This window comes from Cetorhinus maximus, chromosome 24 (assembly GCF_964194155.1).
Source record: "Cetorhinus maximus chromosome 24, sCetMax3.hap1.1, whole genome shotgun sequence".
In the NCBI taxonomy this organism is placed as follows: Eukaryota; Metazoa; Chordata; class Chondrichthyes; order Lamniformes; family Cetorhinidae; genus Cetorhinus; species Cetorhinus maximus.
Window position 1 is genome coordinate 54,289,278 of NC_135902.1, and position 17,817 is coordinate 54,307,094.

At 41.1% G+C, this 17,817-nt stretch overlaps 1 protein-coding gene across 3 annotated transcripts in view; it reads left to right on the top strand.

Moving 5' to 3' along the window:
• Window positions 1-17,817, top strand: part of LOC144667627 (C-Jun-amino-terminal kinase-interacting protein 4-like) — a 221,878-nt gene that overhangs the window by 194,006 nt on the left and 10,055 nt on the right. For all 3 annotated transcript variants that reach the window (XM_078529101.1, XM_078529102.1, XM_078529103.1), the window contains 9 exons: window positions 1,765-1,936; window positions 3,423-3,650; window positions 4,365-4,572; window positions 5,502-5,624; window positions 7,268-7,348; window positions 9,488-9,555; window positions 13,083-13,231; window positions 14,548-14,719; window positions 16,929-17,042. In XM_078529101.1, the coding sequence (XP_078385227.1) occupies window positions 1,765-1,936; window positions 3,423-3,650; window positions 4,365-4,572; window positions 5,502-5,624; window positions 7,268-7,348; window positions 9,488-9,555; window positions 13,083-13,231; window positions 14,548-14,719; window positions 16,929-17,042 (1,315 nt within the window). The remainder of the gene's footprint in view (window positions 1-1,764; window positions 1,937-3,422; window positions 3,651-4,364; window positions 4,573-5,501; window positions 5,625-7,267; window positions 7,349-9,487; window positions 9,556-13,082; window positions 13,232-14,547; window positions 14,720-16,928; window positions 17,043-17,817) is intronic.

Below are 17,817 nucleotides of genomic sequence, written 5' to 3' on the forward strand. Positions count from 1 at the left end.
CAGCTCTTCCTTTACCCAACTCATAGGACGAGTGGACAAGAAGGGAAGTATGATTTCATTCTTCATCCATTCACTAGCCTCTTTTACTGATCTTTGACAACAGAGTATTGTGTCCAATTCTGGGTGCTGCATTTCAGGAAAGATGTGAAGGCATCTTCAGAGAGAGTGCAGAAAAGATTCATGAGAATGGTCCCAGGGCTTGAAGAACTTCAGTTACGAAGGTAGGTTGGAGAAGTTGGGACTGTTTTCCTTGGAGAAGAGAAGGTTGCAAGGAGATTTGTTAGAAGTGTCCAAAATCATAAGGGGCCTGGATGGATAAGGAATAAATGTTCCCATTGGTGGAAGGATCGAATACAAGAGAGCACAGATTTAAGGTAATTGGCTAAAGAAGTGATGGCAACTTGAAAAGCTTTTTCGCACAGCGAGTGGTTAGGGTCTGGAATGCATTGCCTGCTGGAGGTATTCAAGAGGGAATTGACTTGTTATCTGAAAAGGAAGAATGTGCAGGGCTATGGGGAGAAGATAGGCAAGTGGCTGGAGGTAAATTGCTCTTAAGGAGAGTCGGCATAGACACGGCAGGCTAAAACAATTCTGTGAATCTGTATTGCAAACAAATGGAGCAAGAGATGAGTTTGTATTTCATTTAGTTCCTAATCATTGCAGAATGTCCTGGATGGAGGTCACATGGTTCCTAAATGGAACAGAGCACGAGTTACCCTGGTATACCAATTTGTCCATGCCCAACAGTCCAAGTACACTGTGTGTTGATATCAGCAGATGCCTTGACTAAGTACAGTGGTTGTCTCACTTTTGTGTTGTGCCTCCCAGACTCCTGAAGATGCTGACTCTTCCTGGAATACAATGTCTCACTGCCTAGACTGTCATGTAGAACATGTAGCCCTACGTAATTGTTGGCCATACAGGGCATCATAGCTGAGCTTCATCTTGTCGTTGCCTGGCATCCATATGTATACTGAGCAGCAACAATCATTGGATAATGACCAGAACAGGAACTTCTGCTGAATTTCTTTTTTTTGTTCCTCCTACCCTTAGAAGCCAAGAGACATAGTTACCAATTGCAACATCCCAAGAGCTGTGGATGAACTGATTTTGCACAGACTGGGAACTGAAATGCCTGCTTCTGGGTCATGGTGGCTTATTGTTTACATGCAGCTATTGGGAAGGGGGAAGGTTGCACATGGCACTTGGATTTATTTTATTTTTCTTTCCTTTTTGAGGGCAGGTGGACTTGCTCCCGGACCTCTGCTATTGGTTATCAGAAACCATCTTACTGCTGGGAAGTGGCTCTTTGCAAGGTGGTACTGCTTGCCCAGAGGCAAGAGTTGGTAGGGGTGGGGAGAATGCAAGTAGGCAAGAGTGGAGGTGACATTGTGTTCCTGGGGAAGGAGGATGCAGCACTACATGCCCCAGCACTACTTTCTCTCTTGAAATCTTTTTCCTTTTCCCTGTCTCTGGATGGAAAACTACTTGCCTATGCTTGTACATCTTGTTGCCAACATTCCTCAGACTAGAATCTCACCTTGACAGAACCACAGACACAACCCAAGATTCTTTTTCTGGTCAACATGATCACTGTTGCTTTAAGTGATTACCTGATTCAGACCCAATGGTTTGGGCCTAACAGATTCTCATTGTAACATTTACAAAATAAAATGCAATATTTCGCTGCTTTACATTTATTGCTTGAAATATGGCAGGTTGTGAGCTGGAATAAGTTTGCTTATTAAAATCTATATCATGCAGGAGCAGGAGAAGGAGCTGAGGCATCAGGAGGAGCTGTCCAGCCTAGTTTGGATTTGTACAAGCACACATTCTACTGGCAAGGTGGTGGTGATAGATGCCAACCAGCCTGCTAAGATCTTGGACAGTTTCTTTGTCTGCAACTCACACATCCTTTGCCTTGCCAGTGTACCAGGTGAGTTCATTTTGCACATGCCAAGAATTGTGTTGGTTGACTTTTTAAACAGACATAACCTGTAGGTGACTCTAAGATTTGTATTTTTTTGGCTTTCTTAAAAAGTTTGCAGGATTCTATATTGATTCAGTAGCTGTGATTTTAAATGTTAAGCTCATAATTGAAAGCTTATTCGTCTAAAGTTTGTAATTTTACTCTCCCCTCAAGCTCTTGTCTCCTCCTTTTGCCCCTCTCTCTTTTCCCCTCTCACTTAGAGGCTTACCTTGGTAAAATGTTTATTGAATTATAGGAAGGGAGGGGTGTTCTCTGAAGCTCAGCTGTTCCTATTAGTTGCCAGTGATATAGGAATAAGGATACTTCTCACCTAAAGAAAAGTTGCATGGATCATGGTAAAGTGGGACTTTACAGTTTGTCCTTTTTCTTGTCTGGAAATGCCCTATGAAATGTTGTTGTCTGTTTGCTTTATAAAAATGTAAATTTGTAATGTTTAGGACCAAACTGTATTACTACTATCCACTCTTGGTATAGAATTAGTCACAGTGTCACATGAGTAACTTGTTCCTTGGCAGCCAATTTGACGCAACAGAGTTCCACAAACATCAATGAGATAAATAACTAGATAATCTGTTTTATCGAAGTTTGTTAAAAGATAAATATTGACCCAGGACACTGGGGAGAACTCCCCGCTGTTCTCCGTGGTAGATAGTGGAATGGGAACTGAAATGCCTGCTTCTGGGTCATGTGACTTATTGTTTACAGGCAGCTATTGGAAAAGGGGAAGGTTGCATATGGTACTTAGATTTATTTTAGTTTTCCGTTTTTGAGAGGGTGAGTGGACTTGCTCCCTGACCTCTGCTATTGGTTATCTAAAACCATTTGCTGTTGGGAAGTGGCTCTTTGCAAGATGGTACTGCTTGCCCAAAAGCAAGGGTTGGTAAGGGTGGGGAGAATGCAAGTAGGCAAGGGTGGGGTGACATTGTATGCCTGGAGAAGGAGGATGCAGCACTGTATGCCCTAGGGTGACTTTCTCTCTTGAAATCTTTTTTCCTTTCCTCTGTGTCTGGATGGAAAACTACTTGCCAATGCTTGTACATCTTGTTGCCAACATTCCTCGAACCAGAATCTCACCTTGTCAGAACCACAGGCACCACCCAACATTCTTTCTCTGGTCAACACAGGGTGGATAGGTCCCTAGTTTAACACTTCATCCAAAAGATGGCACTTCTGACAGTGCAGTTCTCTCTCAGTACTGTACTGGGAGTGTTGACCTGGACGATGTGCTCAAGTCTCTAGGTGGGGCTTGAACCCAGGACCATTTGAGGCTAAGATGAGGATGCTATAGACTGAACCATGTCCTGACAGAAATTGTAGAAGTTCTGTGGAAACACATGTAGCTCTGTGAGATGTAAGCTTTTAAGCATGATATTTAATGGCATGATCAGTTTGAATATTACTTGTAATAAATCGCCCCATCAATACTTTATAGGTGCTCGAGAGACAGACTATCCTGCTGGGGAAGAGATTCCAATGGATGCTGAGGGAAACCAGGCAGAATGTGCCTCTTTAGCAGGGAGTGTCGCCAGTAACAGTTCAGCCGGAAGTGACAATCTGTTGGGAGGGATTACGGTTGTTGGTTGCACCACAGAAGGTGGTGCTGTCCCTCCAAGCACACGCACTCCTGTCAGTTCCTCTCCCATCCTTGAAGGAGAGCCAGGTATGCAGTTAAATAGATTTATGTGATGACCAAAGTTTCCATCCTGTAATGATATTTTACGTTTTGAGGATTAACGGTGGTTTACATTTATACCATTGTACTGACCTGAGGCAAGAATGCTATCAATTGAGCCACGGCTGACAGATATTGTAGAAATTCTGCGGAAAAACGCTGTGTGAGCTGTATGTGTTTTAACCAATGATAAAAATCAGCATGATCACACTGGTGGTGCTTCAGTCCCTTGGAAGTTGGTGAGGATGTGAAGGATGGAAAATACATGATAATTAAGATCAGATCTATTATAAACCCTGTGGATATAAAGTAAACACGGTCTTTAGCTGGAGCTTTCCTTGCCACAGGCCACCATCATTGTAATGGTAATAATCAGGCTGCTGCTGTGAAACTACAAATCTGCATACTGTTTGAATCTTAAATTCCTTTTAAATTGGAGCCTGGTATGAGTATTCATGCAGTGTTTCTAATCTGGAGAGTTAAATGTAAGTAAATACTGAAATGTGAAACATAAAACAATGCGCTTGTCTCTGAAAGCAGTTTAAATGGTTTGATTGGATGTTTTTAAATCTTTGTGCATTCAGGGCAGTGACCTACTGCCAGTATGTTGGGCAGACGGTTCAGTGACAAGAGTCAACTAAGTCCATCTGCTCTCTGGCCTGTTAAAAGGATCGCTGCCATAATAGCTGTACCTTGTTGCAGGGGAAATTGGTGCTGTAAGTGTCAGCCCTGACGGAAGTTTGCTAGCAGCAGAAGAGGCCACAGAAGCAACAGAATCCAATCTAAACCTTCCACTATCAGATGATGATTCAACTGATGTCAGTCAGTCTGGAGCATACACAGAACATGTTTTTACAGACCCTCTGGGAGTGCAGAGCTCTTCAGACAGTACACAGACGTTTAACAGACGGTATGTAGAGTCAGTACATGGAATTCTAATTGAGACTGTAACACATATTAAATTTTTTTGACCTATATTGCAAACTGCACAGAACATAAAGTTGTCCTCTATTAAATACGTTTCCCTTTCCTAACCTAACTTCAAACATATTGACAAGTAATGTGTTACTTGTGGGAAATCTATAGGTGATGTGCTTTCTTGAGTTCCAGTGGCCTCCATTGCATATGTAACTGCTTTGGAAAATTCTCTTTCAGTAGCTGCGCAACAGTAGCTTATTGGCCCGTGGGACTTGTCCATCAGTTTTTGATGGTCAAGACCAAGGCTGTTTGTGCACCAATGGAGTGGAGAGTGCACTTTGCACTAGAAATATGTCATTGATCTTTCTTTTCTCTTGAAGCCTCACTCCTCCCTTTCCAAAAGTTTCACTCTTGTTATAGCTTGAAAATGAATAATGGTTTTTGCACAACAAATGCACTCAATCGAACAGTCGTAATCTCATGTGTCAGGGTTTAGGGTTTTCCATAATCTGTTCATACTGGGGTTTATGCCCCACATGAGTCTCCTTCCATCGTAGTTCATCAGATTATCCAATTGGAGAACATATTTGGTCAGGGATTAATTTCAGTTGAATTTATCATCCACATCTTGGTTATTTTTCATTGCACACTGCCTGATTTTAGACTGATGCCTGTTGGTGCAGTGTATTGGAGCTCCAGTGATGGGATGCAGCTCTGATCTGTATTTCCTCATGCAAGAGACTCTTGGACTTGGTTTAGGCAGTGGAACTGAGGGACAATCTTGCTTTCACTGAGAACAAGCAGCAACTAAAGAAGTGTCAGTTTTACTCTGCCATATTGTATATTCCTATCAGTGGGTGAGTGTTACAAGAGAATCCTCGATTCTGAGCCTAGTTGCCAGCTTTTGCTTCTATTCTGCAGGGAATCTGACCTGTATAAAGATGGTGTATCTGCACTTCCACTGGATCAAGACCTGATGCGTGAGGAAGCAGAGAAAATGAGTAGTGTTTTGCCAACTATGTGGCTTGGGGCACAGAGTGGTTGGTGAGTTATGGTCATAAGATGACTGTTAGTGCATATGTAACATTATATTTTCACTTTAAGGCAAGGGAGACCGTGGGATCGGTCATTTTCTATCATGACCTCAGTTTGAATCCAGTCCAGACTGATGGGAGGAAAACCAATTGTAAAGGTCCCATGTGAAAATAGGTTCAGCCTAACAAAGCAGTTCTGTGGGTGAAAGCCTAGAGCACAAAACCACGTTTTGTTGTGCACAAATTGGCAATTTCTCTCTAGCCAGTTGCCGAAAATACTTGTGCATTAGTAGGTATTCACCTGAGGTTGATAAAGTGATATGGTTGGCACAGAGAAGAGGAAGCTTGACTCTGGAGTTTCCTGTCCTGCTCCTGAACCCTATAAGTTTTTTTCTGGCAATTCTAGATCCTAAAATTGGAACGGTCATGACCACTGATGCAGATGTCCCTTGCCTTTATTCTGTCATTCATCCAAAAATTATATATCAAATTGGAAAGAGAAAAGCTCTCACCTGCATTTCAGACTTGGGTGCAGTAAAGAGAGAGTGCGGAATATGAGTGTTATTCATTCTTCTGCGGTGATGGGCTGAAAATGCAGCAGGAGTGTTGATGAAAGCATTTCATATTAGGTCTGGATCTGAATATGCTGGATCTAACCCTTCCAACAGGAATTTCCATTTGTGAGGTTCGAAACTCTACTCCCCACTACCATGGAAGGGGCAAGGTTGGGCACCCCAGGCTGAGTGTCCTCATGTCCCTGGCCTGTCATGCCTCAGGCAGACCACTGGCAGTCAGTGGATGAAAGTAGGTTTCACTTTGGGGAGGTTTAGTGCTGTGTAACAACCAGGACCCTTAAAGAAGGAGCATAGGTTGTTGCTTTCTGGGCAAGGGGATGGAAAAACCCCACCACAGTTTGTGATTTCTCGGGACAGGTGGGTACCCAAAATGTGCTCCCATTGATGTTGCCACTCACCCCAGCTTTTTACATTAAAGGAACAACCCCCACTGACCCTCCCTGCAAATCTTTTCCAAATGAACATTGCAGGTACCTGTGTTTCCTGTGCATAGAGAGTACTTTGCACTGCTTCTAGATTGTGGTGTGCTGGAGAAGTTACCTGTTCCTCAGTGGTGGTCTTTGCTTTGAGCACAAACAATAAGCTTAAACAAGAAATACACAGATCAGACCCATTGTAGTTTGATGAATTAATATTAAACAGGGGTATTTGTTGTTTTAAGTTTTCTAGAAATGGTAAAGTAGCAGAATTGCAATCATGCAGTTAATGTTGCCAGTGGCAACCCCTCTAAGACCCTGGCCTCCCCTTTTGATGCCATTGATATAGGAATTCAGCTGCTGCACCATTGCTGTCATCTTCTAAAACACTGGTACTGTGCTTCTTAAATTGTGTTTGTTGTTTTGACACTATTATTTCTAGAATCTATTCTGCATTAGCCTTTTTACTGTGTCTGAGAGATGTTTAGAATCAGCTACAGGTAGATGCGAAAGCAATATAGCTATTCAAAATACAGTTAATGTACCAGAGGGCGGGTTGTAATAAACTGAATTGTTTTTTTCTCATCTCTAACTTGTCTTATGCTTTTTTTTTTAAGTGTGAATTGTGAAGAGACAGTGAGCTTTTTATTGTTTTCTTGCAGTTTGTATGTCCATTCCTCAGTTGCTCAGTGGAAGAAATGTCTGCACTCCATTAAACTGAAGGACTCTATTCTTAGTATTGTGTAAGTTGTAAACATTTTTGACATATTAATTTAACTGTATTAACTAGTTATCAGACATACTGGTTAATATTTTAACAAAAGCAACTATCTCCCAATCACTTACTGTTCACTTACATCTGCATTTTCAAAATCCCAGCGATCTACTAGTCTTTGGCCTTTGGGCCTCTGTTCACATTTCTGCAGCTACTGATTTAATCAACTACACCTTCAGCTCCACTTTTGATGTCTTGTCCCCAATAAAACCATTATTCTCTCTCACCTTGGCCATTTTCCCTGGCGTTGCCCCACACCTATACTCCCTTAAATCCAAGTAAGGGAGACTTGAAAGGGTATGTGAAAAGCTGGTTTAACCATTCACTACCAGACCTGACTGGACCACTAAAAACATTATCAGGTCCTGCTCGCATCTGCTAAATCTGCTCAATATTCCAGGATCATCCTGAAATGCAAAGATAGCCCTAGGCTTCTTTTCTCTACTACAAGCCATTTTCTTAAACCACTCTCCCCTGTCCCCTCCACCCTTACCTCTAACAACAAGTGCAAGGAGCATATGGACTTCATCTCTAAGATTGAGATAATCCAGTCAGCAGCTTCGGCCATGTTCCTGCCTTCCATTAGCCCACCTGGCCAAACTTCCTTTAAAATATCCTTCTACCTTAGTCCTAAACTTGTATCTTTCTTTAGTTCCTCTCCTATCGCCCCTCTTCTCCTCTCTGAGCTCAACTTGTCCATGAGACCCATCTCCTGTTCCCTCGATCTTATTCCTACTAAACTGCTGATCACCCAACTTCCCCTCCTAGCCCCCATGTTAGCTGATATTGTAAACAGTTCTCTCTCTTATGCTATTGTCCCCCTCTCCTTCAAATCTGCCATTATCACCCCTCTCCTCAAAAAATCAACATTTGACTTTGCCATCCTTGCAAACTACCATCTCATCTCCAACCTCCCTTTCAAAAACAAAATAGTGCAGATGCTGGAAATCTGAAATAAAAACAAAAAAAAAACATTGGAAATGCTCAGCAGGCCAGGCAGCATCTGTAGAGAGAAACAGAGGTAATGTTTCAGGTCAATAACCTTTCATCGTTTGGAGATGAAAAGGAGTTTGGAATAAAAACAAAATCCTTGAACATGTCATCACCGTCCTAATCTGTCCCCTTGCCTAGAACTCCATATTTGAATCCTTCCCCGGTAAGGTTTCTGCCCTGCAACAGTATCAAAATGGCTCCTATCAAAGTCAAAAATGACATCCTGTGTGACTGTAACAAATGTAGACTATCCCCTCTTGTCTTTCTTGATCTGTCTGCAGCCGTTGACACGTTTGATCCCACCGTCCTACTCCAACCCCTCCAGTATCCTCCAGCTGGGTGGCACTGCTCTTAACTGGTTCCATTTTTATTATCTAATTGTAGCCAGAGAATCACTTGCAAATGGCTTCTCTTCCAGCTCCCTCACTGTTACCTCTGGTATCCCCTAAGAATCTATCCTTGGCCCCATCCTATTTCTTATCTTCACGCTGCCCCTCTGCAACATCATCTAAAGGCACATTGTTAGTTTTCACATATATGCTGATGACACCCGCCCTGGTTAATTTGTTTATCAAATAGCTTCTCCAAGTAACCACACCAAGTTGACGCCATTTTTTGATGGGTTCTGTTTCTGAAAATAATGGAGAAGTAAATACACAAAAGGAAACCAGTGACCATGATTTGATGCTACCCAGCTCCCATTGAATTTCCCACTGGGCGTTGGGTCAGCATCCTTCCATTTACGTACACAATACCCCATGCCATCAATAGACAACATCCTGGAACTAAGTGAGGCTATATCATACAGGATATTAGCTGTATTGAATTGTATGCAGGTAATGGGCATTAACTAAGGATTCACTTGTATCCTTATAAAAAGAAACAGAAATAAACTGTGGTGGTTGGGAGAGGAGGTGCATATTTGCAATGTGTAACTCTGTAAACAAACGCTTATAAAAGCATATAAAAATTAGGTCTAGTTCTATTGCTCACAAGCTGGCTTTCTGGGATATAACAAAGGAAAATCACTGCTGCAAGGAGAATCTTTGAATGTGATAGTCAAATATTATTAATAAGCCTTTCTGTTACTTACATCTAGTTTCTCTTTTACCAGACATTTAAAAGGAAGAGTATTAGTAGCATTAGCTGATGGGACCTTGGCAATCTTTCATAGAGGAGTAGGTAAGCCACTATATTGTTAACTGCATTGCTCTGTTCTCAATGAGAAAATATTAGTACTAAACCATACGCTGAGGTCAAAGATTCACTGCTGCCTCCCCCCGCCACTCAAGACCCTGTTAGGTTTGATGAAATTTTAAATGAATTTATAGAGAATGAGTTTAAGATTTCACTATACTGTACCTAATTCATAAAGGTAAAAGTGTTCCTGGGAAGACCCCAAGATTAAATCCAATTCTGTGCTTTTTGCTGATTTCAGGGTGTGTAATTACAATGTGACAAGTTTACATGGGCAGTTTCCATTATAAATGTGGGCATAGGAATATAAAATGGCAATATTTTTTTAAAAATCAGAATATATGACTTGAGGTCTGCATTGTGATTTCATGTTTTGGTGTAGTTACTGCCAGCTATGACCACCAGTTCACCAGAACACTGCACTGGGTCTTAAGTCCTTGTTTGCAGAGCTTCTACTGGCAGGAGGACATAATTGCAGTGTGACACATTTACATAGGGAAATTTCCACTTTCAGCAGAGGCACAGGAATTATTAATGGAAAAACTGGACTGTAAATCTGTGTACATGCAAGATTTTTAATGCAATATACATAAACATATAGAAGGAACCTGGAAACATTGAGATATATGATTGTGTACTTGATTCTTTGCTTGCCTGTTGAGCTGTATGAGGCCCCAATCTTGGTTAAGAACTGGTGAAATTCATCAGATGGATTATTTTTCCGCTTGAGGATAAGGCCTCTTTGTGATGTTATCACAGAATTATATTATACAATTATGTTTTAAGGATTTTAATGACCCATTTTGAAACCTGGAATTACAGTTAATTCTCCTATATCAGTATTGAAAATATGCTTACATTTAAAAGCTTTCACATTGATGATTGATCCTGCAATTTTTACTCATTCTTGGGATGTGGGCATCACTGGCAATTTATTGCCCATCCTTAATTGCCCTTGATGGTGGTGAGCGGCCCTCTTGAATGCAACTAAGTGGCTTGCTAGGCCATTTCAGAGGGCAGTTAAGTGTTGCATTAATAAGGCAATTCTATGGGTCTGGAGTTACATATGGACCACTTGAGGTAAGGACAGCAAATTTCCTTCCCTGAGGAATATTAGTGAACCAGATAAGTTTTTACGACAATCCAGTTTCTTCATGGTCACCATTACTGAGACTAACTTAGAACCATAGAACACTACAGCACAGAAAACAGGCCATTCGGCCCTTCTAGTCTGTGCCGAAATATTATTCCACTAATCCCATTGATCTGCACCCAATCCATAACCCTCCAGACTTCTCCCATCCATGTATCTATCCAATTTATTCTTAAAACTTAAGAGTGAGCCCGTATTTACCACATCAGAGGCAGCTCGTTCCACACTCTCACCACTCTCTGAGTGAAGAAGTTCCCCCTAATGTTCCCCCTAAACCTTTCCCCTTTCACCCTAAAGCCATGTCCTCTCCCTAATCTAAGTGGAAAGAGCCTACTCGCATTTACTCTGTCTATACCCCTCATAATTTTGTAAATTTCTATCAAATCTCCCCTCATCCTTCTACGCTCCAAGGAATAAAGTCCTAACCTGTTTAATCTTTCCCTGTAATTCAACTCCTGAAGACCCGGCAACATCCTAGTAAATCTTTTCTGCACTCTCTCAATCTTACTGATATCCTTCCTGTAGTTAGGTGACCAGAACTGCACACAATACTCCAAAGTTGGCCTCACCAATGTCTTATACAACCTCACCATAACATCCTTATAACATATAACATAACTTATTCTAGATTTATTTAATTGAATTTAAATTCCTAAGCTGCTGTTGCAGAATTTGAACTCGTGTCTCCTGGATCATTTGTGCAGATTTCTGGATTACAATAAAGATTTCTAAAGGTTAATGTGTATTCCATCCTATTTTAAACATCTCCATGAGATATGTTCTTGTATGTTAGAACTATTTAGTGTTAAACCTGATCTGAGACGATATATAGCCACAGCCACAGTTCTGTAACGATAGCAGCATTTATCCCTGGTATCACATTAGCCTTCTATCATTCCGATCCCCAGTTTACATTTTCTTCTACTCCTGTTCCCCATTGGACATTAGCAGAAGCAGCTCTTGAATCTCAGAAGAAAGGTCTTTGTTGCTGGAACCTTGAACAGTCTGACATTAGTTTCTGACTGTAACGAATGGTGGGATTAATGATGAGAGAGTCATGTACCACTAGTTGTATTTTACATTTAAAAGCATTATCAAAAGATTGATCATGCATTTCAGCCATTAATAGAGATTCAGCAGTCAAAGCAGCAAGTTAAATAATGATGGGCAGTAACATCGTGGCCCAGTAATTACTAATGATCCAGAGGCCTGGACTATTCTTCCAGAAACACGAGTTCAAATTCCACCATGGCAACTGTCAATTTAAATTCTATTAATTCATAAACCTGGAATAAAATGCTAGTCTCATTTAATAATAATTACTGGATTATTGTAAAAAAAAATGATCTGATTCACTAATGCCCTTCATAGAATCACAGTATCTTTTCAATGCAGAAGGAAACCATTCGGCCCATCAAGTCTGTACTGACTCCCTGAAAGAGCATTCTACCTAGTCCCACTCCCCTGCCTTATCCCCGCAACCCTGCACATTCTCTCTTTTCAGGTAGCAATCCAATTCCCTTTTGAATACCTCAATCGAACCTGCCTCCTCCACTCTCTCAGTAAGTTCGTTCTGGACTCAAACCACCATCTGCGTGAAAAGATTTTTCCTTACTTTTACTCTTTTTACCAATTATTTTGATTCTGTGCCCTCTAGTTCTTGATGCTCCCTTGAGTGGGAATAGTTTCTCACTATTTACCCTGTTCGTACCCCTCAGGATCTTGAATACTTCTATCAAATCTCCTCTCAGCTGCCTTTTCTCCAAGGAAAACAGTCCCAACCTCTCCAATCTATCTTCATGGCTACAGTTCTTTATCCCTGGAATCATTCTTGTGATCCTCCTCTACTTTCTCCAATGACTTCCTCAAGTTTTCTCCCTTTACTTTATACTGTCTATGCATATTCTTCCTGCCAAAATGAATCACCTCACACTTCTCTGCATTAAACTTCATCTGCCCAGTCCACTTCTTTTGAAGTTCAAGACTACCCTTATCACAGTTGACAACATTTCCAATCTTTGTATCATCCCCTTTGGAGGAGGAAAGCTGCTGTCCTTACCTGGTGATGATTCTAGCCAAATGTGACTTTTAATTGCCCTCTGCGCTTAGTTGTATCAGATTGGTATAGAGGAAAGCACTGTGGTGAACCTACACCACATGGACTCCAGTAGATCAAGAAGGTAGCTCACGACTACCTTCATTAGGGATGGGCAACAAATGCTGGCCTTGCCAGTAACACTCATATCCCAAGATAATTTAAAAAATAATACGGCAGAGGCTGTATTATGAATGGTCTGTTTGCTTTAACATTGTAAATGGATAGTTGTATTTTTACATAGCCTGTTTGTTTATTCCTTAGATGGCCAGTGGGACCTCACTAACTATCACCTTCTGGACTTTGGGCGGCCTCATCACTCCATTCGCTGTATGACTGTTGTGCATGATAAAGTATGGTGTGGTTACAAGAATAAAATCTACGTAGTACAACCAAAGGCCATGAAAATTGAGGTAACAACCTGCAAAGCTCTGAACTCAAATAACCCTGCTAAAATGGGTTGAATTACCTTGCAATTAAAATACTAAGTGAAATGTGCTACCTTGTAACTTTTTATAGGCTCAAATTACAGGCCCCCTGAAGCAAAAACAAGATTATTAACCTATGGCAAAGTGAAGAAGTTTTCCATCAACACACTAAACTGCAGCTCCATCTGCAGCCGTTTATTCTGAGTCTGATTCGCTTTTCTGGGTATTTAATGGCCTCTTTCTTCAAGTTTTCTCATGACAGTCCTGCACTGTTATCACCCCCTCCAACAGAGGCAAGAAGAATCATTTTGCACTGATGACTTGACATTTGGTCAGGTCCCAATTTAGGACCCGGTTACATACAAGCCAGCAATGTATATATAACACACAGGCCTGAGCAGAATCTCTAGCATCAGGCCAGATCCCAGGCGGACTGTCAAAGGTGTGTATCATGTTAAAGCAACTGCATTTGGCTAGATTTCATATATGCAGTTTCCTATTGTCACCATACTCACCTGTTGTTATAAACATGGCACACAAGGTACAATGGGATTGAGCACATGCTACAGTTTCATTGGAAGTAATTCAATACTCTATTCAATACTTTATACTGGGTATAAATGATTGAGAAGTCTTCACATTTCATTTTTAGACTAACTAGACCAAGAATCTGCTGACTTTGATACTCTGTGGCCCTATGTAGTGAGTGGTAGGGATAGGCATATGGATAGGCAATTGCTCACTCTTTGCCCTGACTGGCTCTGCCTTGACACAGATATCTAAACTAGCTGCAGCAGCTAGCAATTGACCTTGTCACAAAATGCTCTACGCTCTCCAGTCAATCAGCTAGGCTAAAGGGTTTGAATCATGTCAGAAGTTGCCCATTCCATGTTTATCTATGCTACCTGTTTCTCTTCCCTTTTTCTTCTTCCCTGTCACCCCAAAGCATAAATCACTGAGACGGGTGAAATTTCACCCTCTGGCGGGAGGACAGATAATAATTGATGAAGAAGACGATTTTGTCAGTCGGGAGCTCAGCAGGCAGGATCTACCCTTTTATCCAGTCTCCAACCTTCTACTTTGAAAAGAAGTACCTGAGCAGTACATCAAACAATTGGGAAAATCTTGGAAAGGGAAGAATTAAGGACCAGTTTTGGTTATTTTGTTAAAGTGCACATGCAGAAGCATGTAATGATTGTAGCTGCTCCAGTGCTAGTGGTCTCAATCTGAATTCTCACAGTTCTGAAGTTGGTAATTTTATTGCACTTTAGCAATATTCTTTTCTACTTCTGCTTCCCCAGAAATCCTTTGATGCCCACCCAAGAAAGGAAAGCCAGGTGAGACAGTTGGCTTGGGTAGGAGATGGGGTGTGGGTTTCCATCCGTCTAGACTCTACCCTTCGCCTTTACCATGTACATACCTACCAGCACCTACAAGATGTAGACATTGAACCGTATGTCAGCAAAATGTTAGGTGGGTGATCATTATGGCTATTCTATGTTTTGTACATTTTATGTATGATTTGGTGTTATCCTGTTTGACCTATCTGAACTGTAAAAAAAAACTCTAAATTTTAAGTAAAAGCATCTTTTTTCAGTTTTCTACATCTCTCCCCAAAGCAACAGTTGGTATCCCTTGACTACAGGACATTCAACTCACTCCTTTGTTTCCTGTATATAGATCATTTGGAATAGGTTAAAAGTAGCGGGTTTATCGAACTGGATAGGCGTTCAGGAAAATATCACCGTGTTAGCAGAGAGATGGAAGATGCAGTTCATTTCAGAGAAGGGGTGAGTTCTGCACTTAGTGAGGAAAAACAAGGAATGGACTATAGACTCCATGGAAAGATATGAGTATGGAGGAACAGCAAGATCTGAGGGTTCATGTATATAATTTCTCGGAAGTGCAAGTGCAGATATTTGAAAAACATAGATTACAGTCAGGCATGGGAAGCTATCCTAAAATAAACTGGAAAATTGCAAATGCTGAAAATACGCACTAGATCATGTGGCATTTGTAAAGAGGGAAGGCAGGTTATAACATAGAGATCAAGCTCTTCTTCAGATCTTTATCGATGCTTACTGACCTGCCGTATATTTCCAGAATTTTCTGTTTTTAGTTGAAAGGAGAGATAGTGATTTGGTAGTGCAGAGCTTAAGTATTGCAGAAAAAGAGACATTTTTTGTCGAAGTTTTTTGTCTTGCAGTCATCAGGTCAATTCGCAAGAAATAACCAATATCAGGGGAAGCAACATATTTATACTCTGAGAAGAGAGTGCTGATTAGCTGGCAAGTGGGCTCTGATTGGTAGAGGTGTTGCCATGGAGAATGCACCAGCACCAATCAGAGTCCACTTGCCAACCAATCAGCACTCTCCTCTCTTATGTTGTCTCCTGACACTAGTATTTTTTGCAAATTGTCCTGATGACTGCAAGACAAAAAAAGTGTCTCTTTTTTTCAGCAATATGAAAAGGGAGACTCGAGATACTGTACTGATTTTCCCTGGTTCAGAGTAGTCTAAGAAATTTAATAGAAAGAAAGAACTTACATTTATAGAGGTTTTTAAAATGAAAGGTTTTGATAATGAGTAAGAAAATACCATCCCCTCCAGTTGGCGATGCACTGCCATCATTGTAAAATTGTCATTGAGAATAAGAAGGATTGGGGGACATTTTTTATACAGAAATTGTTGGATTGTGGAATACTTCACCTCCAGGAGGGGATGAGGCAGAGACCTTTGTGCTGTTGAAAGGAAATGAGAATAGAATGGTGAAATAGAGAAAGGTCTGAGGTCATGGGGTGAGAGCAGAGTGGTCAATAGGCTAGTTTTGGATTAGTTTGGAAGAGAGCTCGAACAGACAGAGAACTGAATGTCCCTCTGTGCTGTAAACCCCTTTGGTTTATATATTTATAATCACACCTGTGTATATGCCCTCAAAAATTAATCTAGCTAGCTGCTTGTATGTTTATTTAGCCAATCCAAGGGTTATTATTTTCAATAACAGGTGATTAAAGCCTGTAGAGCGATTGGTTGAACTTGTGTTATGGAGTGAGATGTAGTTATTTTAGGCTGCAGATGTCAGTAATTTTGGGGCCACACATTCACCTGCCTTTAACTTGATGTTTTACTGCATACAATGAAGAGTGTACAGATGGGGAAGGTATTCCTAAGAGTGAGTTCAGACCTGATTAATCTCTAAATTTTAAGGAGAAGCCAAGTGTTGAATGAGGATGTGTAATTTTTAAAATGAATAAACCCTCCTATTAAAGGCGGTGAACTATGGAGGAACATTTAAACTGTGGGGTATTCCTCCTACAGAGAGACCTGCCATTTTGGGGTCTTCAGATCATCAGTGAGCTGGAGATGGGTATCATTCGATCCTAGATGAGTATCCCATCTGATGTGTTCACAGTGGGACAGAAGAGGATGCTGTCTTCTTGAATAGGGAATGGCCTGTACCTTTTACACACTGTGCTTTATAATTTGCTGTATTTGGAAAGAGGAGCTAACAGATTCTAGTCTTCTCCAGAGTAACTATATTTACTTGGACTGACTGGATTGCTCCACAGAAAGCTGGCATGGACTCGATGGACTGAATGGCCCCCTTCTGTGCCATAATGACTCTGACTTGATATGTTTATTAAGTGTTTGAAATTACTTTTATTTGGTGTTTGTTTTTAAGGTACTGGGAAACTTGGTTTCTCTTTTGTGCGAATCACTGCTCTCATGGTATCCTGCAACCGCCTGTGGGTGGGCACAGGCAATGGTGTAATTATCTCCATCCCTCTAACAGAAAGTAAGTAATGGAGTTGCTTTGATAAAACAAAGTGATATAATGTATGCATCTTTTTCTTTGTTTCCTTAATGCTGATTAGGGGCACCTCAGTATGCTCTGTATACTCATTATAATTGAGTTCCTGGGTAAAGGATTTAGTCTTACCTTCTGGGTAGCAGGGAGGGAATCTCCCTATTGTCTTGTGCAGTTCTTGCACTCCAAAAGAGTAATATCATTGCGATAAAGCGCTTTGCTTTCATCAGCAGTTTCATCAGGTAGGAATAACTGGGACCTTTTGAAACTTTGCATTTTGACCACCTTTTTCACTTTTACTTGTAAGACTGTCTAGTTGTTTACTGGTTATATTCTCATGCTGTGCACTGACGTCAACCAGCCCTGATTCTGCCATTGCCTCTTCATAGTCTCAAAAAGTGATGCAGGAAGGATTTTGTTTCATCCATACACGGGATGTGGACGTCACAAGCAAGACTTACATTTACTGTCTATCTCTAATTGTTCTTGAGAAGGTGGTGGTGAGCCACTGCCTTAAACCGCTGCAGCCCATGTGGTGTAGGTACAGCCGCAGTGCTGTTAGAGAGCAAATTCTGTATTTCAAACCAACAGCAATGAAGAAACAGTGATATTTTGGATGGTGTTTGACCTGGAGGAGAATTTGCAGGTTGTGGTGTTCCCATGCATCTGCTGCCTTGTCCATCCAGGTGGTAGAGGTTACAGATTGGGATATTGCCGTGGAAAAAGACTTGGCAAGTTGTTGCAGTGCACCTTGTAGGTGGTA